The sequence below is a fragment of the Lathyrus oleraceus genome, chromosome 1, assembly GCF_024323335.1.
Source record: "Lathyrus oleraceus cultivar Zhongwan6 chromosome 1, CAAS_Psat_ZW6_1.0, whole genome shotgun sequence".
Taxonomy (NCBI): Eukaryota; Viridiplantae; Streptophyta; class Magnoliopsida; order Fabales; family Fabaceae; genus Lathyrus; species Lathyrus oleraceus.
Genome location: NC_066579.1, coordinates 301,871,637 through 301,876,931, shown reverse-complemented (window position 1 = coordinate 301,876,931; position 5,295 = coordinate 301,871,637). Strand labels below are relative to the sequence as shown.

The 5,295-nt window shown below is 40.2% G+C and overlaps 1 protein-coding gene across 1 annotated transcript; it reads left to right on the top strand.

Annotated features, from left to right (window-relative positions):
- Positions 1–789: 789 nt before the first annotated feature.
- On the top strand, positions 790–2,281 carry LOC127104128 (uncharacterized). The gene is made up of 2 exons (XM_051041336.1): positions 790–1,591; positions 2,130–2,281. Exons 1-2 carry the CDS (start codon positions 790–792, stop codon positions 2,279–2,281), a joined length of 954 nt encoding a protein of 317 aa, XP_050897293.1.
- Positions 2,282–5,295: the final 3,014 nt, after the last annotated feature.

Here is a 5,295-nt window from a genome sequence, read left to right as displayed (position 1 = left end):
GTGAGTCAAGTTAATCTAATAGTTTGGTCTCTGATTCTCACCGTGATAGAAATGGCGACTTCACTGGGGACACTTCCCAAGAGGGTTACACCTATTTTGTTTTCATCTATGTTTTATTATTTGTTTGTTTACATTTTCTTGGGTGATCTTTGTGTTAATATAAGTCCTAACTCGGACTTGAGTCCATATTGAGATAGGAGGGTGGTATAGTCAAGTTGGCTTGGGTGGAGTAATCCCGAACAAGCTAACTTGAGAATCCCCCAATTAGTGGAGGCCCCTTTAGGGATGGTATTTGTTGAACGAGCAATCATGAAGACATTTTCTATCTTTAACCTGGGAGCTTGAGAAGCTGATGACTTTAGTATCCCTTTACCCTACTAAGCCTTGTTAGGACGTAGTGTGGTGACTATGAAGGTGTAAACCTGAATTAGTTGATACACGATACTACACTCAGATGAGTTTCTCTTGAGAATATTATTGGTTGACAAGTAATTGTGCAAACCGATAATATTCAAAATATGGGATTATGACTCTGGGAACTTTCTTAGAACCTTGGTTCCTGTCTTGATGATAAACCCTTAGCACTTACCCTGTTGGGATGGTTAGACCCATGGCCTCATGCTCGTGAAGTCAAATCTATGAACCCCATGTATTTGATATCTTGATTATGTTTGTTGATCTTGATGTGTTTGTGCATTCATACATTCATGCATTCATTAACATCATCTTAATTAAAGTCTTCAAAGAACTTAAAAGCATTTGTTGCAAATATCATAGGAATCTTTCACTATGGATTTTGGAAGAAGAACTCAAAAGTACACTTTCAAAAGTCCAAAATTGGAATATTTAAGAGAGCTAGGATATTTGGTGGTTAATCCGGAAGACTTCAAAGGAAGATATGGGAGACTTCTACCTCTTTTGAAGACCAACAAGATGGAGGGGATTCTTGCTACATTGGTTCAATTCTATGATCCATTTTACCGGTGCTTTACCTTTCCAGATTATCAGCTTGTGCCTACCTTGGAGGAGTTTCCTCACTTGATTGGCCTACCCATCCATGATCAAGTTCCCTTTTCCGGTTTAGAAGAAATTCTAAAGCATCAAGACATTGCAGAAGCTACTCATTTAAAGATGTCTGAGATCAAAGCTAATCTAACTACAAACGAAGGAATTCTTAGCTTGCCTGCTAAGTTCTTGATAGAGGAAGCTCGTTATTTTTCTAGCATGAATAGTATGGATGCTTTTGAGGCTATTCTTGCCTTGCTCGTCTATGGATGGTTCCTCTTCCCTAATGTTGACGACTTTGTTGACATTAATGCTATCAAAATATTCTTAATTGGAAATCCAGTTCCTACCTTGCTTGCATATGTTTACCATTCAGTCCATCTCAGGAATTTTCATAAGGGAGGAATGCTCATATGTTGTGTAACTCTGCTCTACAAGTGGTTTATTTCACACTTGCCTCGATCTACTTCCTTTTGGGACCTTAAGGATGATTTTCTATGGTCACAAAAGATTATGTCTCTCACTCATTCTGACATTGATTGGTTTGATCGTGCTTATGAGGGCGTAACAATTATTGATAGTTGTGGTGAGTTTCCTAATGTACCTCTTCTTGGTACAAAGGGGCATTAACTACAACCCGATTTTGGCTCGCCGTCAGTTTGGATACCCAATGAAGGACAAGCCCAACACCATCTTCTTAGAGAGTTTCTTCTTCAAGGAAGGAGAGGACAACGAAGCATTCAAAGAAAGGATTGTGCATGCCTGGTGCCACATCCATTAGAAAAGAAGATAAGTTCTAGGAAAGCTAGATTGCGTCTCTTTGGAGCCTTATCTCCAATGGGTGCAAGCTAGGGCCGTCAGTTTGAAAATTCCTTATCCTCGACAAGAGCCTTTGTCTTTAACTGTTAATGAACCTTCTCTCATTTTCATGACTGACACGGAGAAACTCAAGATTGCTTTGACTAGGATACAATGATAAAATGATGCTTGGAAGAATAAGTATCATATCGTCCACGGAGAGAATGAAGAGTTTCAAAGACACTTAAAGCAGAGGAATGATGAAGAGCTTGCTAATAAGAAAAGAAAGGTGCACAATGATTTATTTTCCTCTAGCATTATTCCAGTTCTTGGTTCAGATAATCGTCCTACCTCAGGCGCTTGGAAGTTGATTATCGACAAGTTATTGGTTGAAAAGACTCAGATGAAGGACCGAATCAAGGAGCTTAATAGGAAGCTACAAAGAGGGATTGGATATTCTTCTCAACAACTTCCTTAGGATTCTAGCTACTTTCCTTGTATCTTTTGAAAGTGCACTTTAAAAATTGTAATCTTTCCAATATTAATGAAATGAGATTTTTTTAGCCATCAAAAGAGTAATGTTTCTCTCCATGATGTTTGCAATAATTATGTTTATTAAAGTTCCTTAAAAGACATTTGCATTGCACTTCATGCATCATTCTGAACATTACATTTTTTGCATTCCCAAGACTTATCCTTGTCTTTCACTCCAATAGATAAACTATTTCACCGGTACAATGCTCAAGCTAGTCGTCAGAAAAGGATGGAACAACTTGAATAGGAAAATCAGGATCTCGGGGAAGAGGTTACTTCACTCAAAAGCAATTTGGAGAGACTTACAACGATGATGGAAACGTTGGTGGCTGCTCAAAATCAGCCATCTCAAGAGACCATTCAAAGAACTGTAATTTCAGAAGTCGTATCTATGCACATTTTTGTGGTACCTGCGAATGCTCCTCAATATCAGATGCACCCCAATTTCCCTTGGGGCATGCCACCAAATTATACACCGAATGGTTACCGTCCACAAGTTCCTAAAGCTCCTGTAGTGCCTATTGTCATGTATGTGCCACCTCATGTGATACACACTACTCCATACCATGAAGAGCCCGTCTTTCACGCCACTCCAAGTGAGAGTATGGAGTATATGAGAAAGTGGATGATTTCCAAGATCAATTTGCAGAGATGCAAAGAGAGATTAAAGCCCTTAGGGGAAAAGATCTAATTGGGAAGAATGCCCACGATCTCTGCCTTGTGCCAAATGTCAAAATACCTGTCAAATTCAAAGTACCTGACTTTGAAATGTACAAGGGGGATTCTTGTCCAAGGAGCCACTTAACTATGTATGCCCGAAAAATGTCCACTCAAACTGACAACCCCCAGTTGTTGATTCATTACTTTCAAGATAGTCTGGCCGGTTTCTCTCTCAAGTGGTACATGAACTTGGATAGTTCCCATATCCGCACATTCAATGATATCAGTGAAGCTTTTATCAGGCAATACAAGTACAATGTCGACATGGCGCCGGACAGAGATCAACTCCGGGCTATGTCCCAAAGAGACAAGGAAACTTTCAAAGAATATGCACGAAGCTGGTGCGAGGTTGCCACCCAGATTTGTCCACCTCTCAAAGAAAGCAAAATGACTAAGATCTACTTGAAGACTCTAAGTTATTTCTACTATGAACGAATGATAGAGAGTGCACCAAGTGAATTCACTGACATGGTGAATATGGGGATATGTCTCGAAGAAGGTGTCAGTGAGGGACGATTGGTTAAAGAAGGCGGTTCATCTAGCGGCGTCAGAAAGTTTGGAGTTGGGTTCCCTAAGAAGAAAGAGAAAAACATCAATGCGGTGGTACATAGAAGATCAAGGAAGAGATATCAACAACAACATATTGTAGCGGTAGCTCCACCCTACCAACCACAGTTCTTACAACAACCTCAACCACAAGTTCAATAACGACAACAACAACCACAATTTACACAACAACAACCACAATTTACACAACAACAACCTCAGTACATTCAACATAATACCACTCAACCGCAACAGCGACCTCAACAACAGGCCCGTCCACAATACAACAATAACCAAGTTCAAAGAAGGCCGCAATTTGATCCAATACCAATGACTTACACAGAACTATTCCCATCTTTGGTCGACAAGAAACACATTCAAACTAGACCTCCCCCCATGTTCCAGAGAAACTTACGTATTGGTACAAAGCTGACCAATTTTGCGCTTACCACCAAGGGGAACCTGGACACAATCTAGAAGACTGTTATGGATTGAAGTCTGGCATCCAAAGATTGATCAAAAGCGGAATTCTATCTTTCAGAGATGTCAATCCAAATGTACAAGTCAATCCACTACCTCAACATGGATGAGCTTTTATCAATATGGTGGAAGGTTATCCTGGTACTTTCAGAGTTTATGATGTATGTTATCTAGAGGGAGATTTGGTTGAAATGCACCTTAAGTTGGGTGAGCTCATCTATATGACGCCACACAACTATGCGGCTTGCAGACTTTTCTGTACAACTTTTCGTGGTTGTCGCATTATAAGGGAAGACTTGCAAAAAAAATAGATAACGAACTTATCTGAGTTGATAGAAATCGGAACTTCAATCAAGTCAATATGGTTGAGGGCTGTCAGGGTAATTACCAAATCTACAATGTGAGATTTGTGAGAGGATCTTTTGTTGAGATGCACAAAAGTTTATTTCGGCTTGCTTTTGTTCCATCACATGAATATACCACCTGTGAAGTTTGTTCGATAAACCAACGTGCATGTCCCCTTGTACGACAGGATATCCCAAGATTATTGGACGCGGGAACTATCACTGTTGTCCATCCCAGAAATCTTGAGAACAATGTCAATGTTATAATCCCTCAGTTCAACGTTCCTGAACCCTTGGATCACATTCGATATTCGCAACTCTGCAAAGTTGCCTTTGGTTATCTACATATCGGGCCCAGTTCCGTACTAATCTGACAAAGTCGTACCCTACAAGTACCAAGCTACCATGATCAAAGACGGGAAAGAGGTTCCTCTACCCTCTATGCCTTCTATAATCAACATTGCCGATGTAAGTGGGGTCACAAGAAGCGGGCGTGTATTCACTATGGTACCACCAAGAAATGCTAAAGCTTCAGTTGGGTAGAAAATGCAAGTTGAGGCATCGACTGTGAGCAATAAAACTGATATTATGGATGGGGCCAGTGGGGCTAATATCAATTCAGAGTTTGATGAGGTTTTGAGATTAATCAAGAAGAGAGAATACAAAATTATGGATCAACTCCTACAAACCCCTTCCAAAATATCCGTTTTATCCCGCTGATAAGTTCTGAGGCTCATATGGAGGCTCTACAAAAGGTGCTCGAGCAAGCTTATGTCAACCATGATGTAACGATTGACCAATTTGACAACATCGTCACCAACATAACTGGCTACAATAATTTGAGCTTCAGTCATGAAGAAGTCCTAGT

Bases quoted from the DNA above. Each gene is read 5' to 3' on its own strand.
- LOC127104128 (XM_051041336.1), top strand. From the start codon at position 790: ATGGATTTTGGAAGAAGAACTCAAAAGTACACTTTCAAAAGTCCAAAA. The intron at 1,592-2,129 runs GTGAGTTTCCTA...GCATTATTCCAG, and splicing joins AACAATTATTGATAGTTGTG to TTCTTGGTTCAGATAATCGT.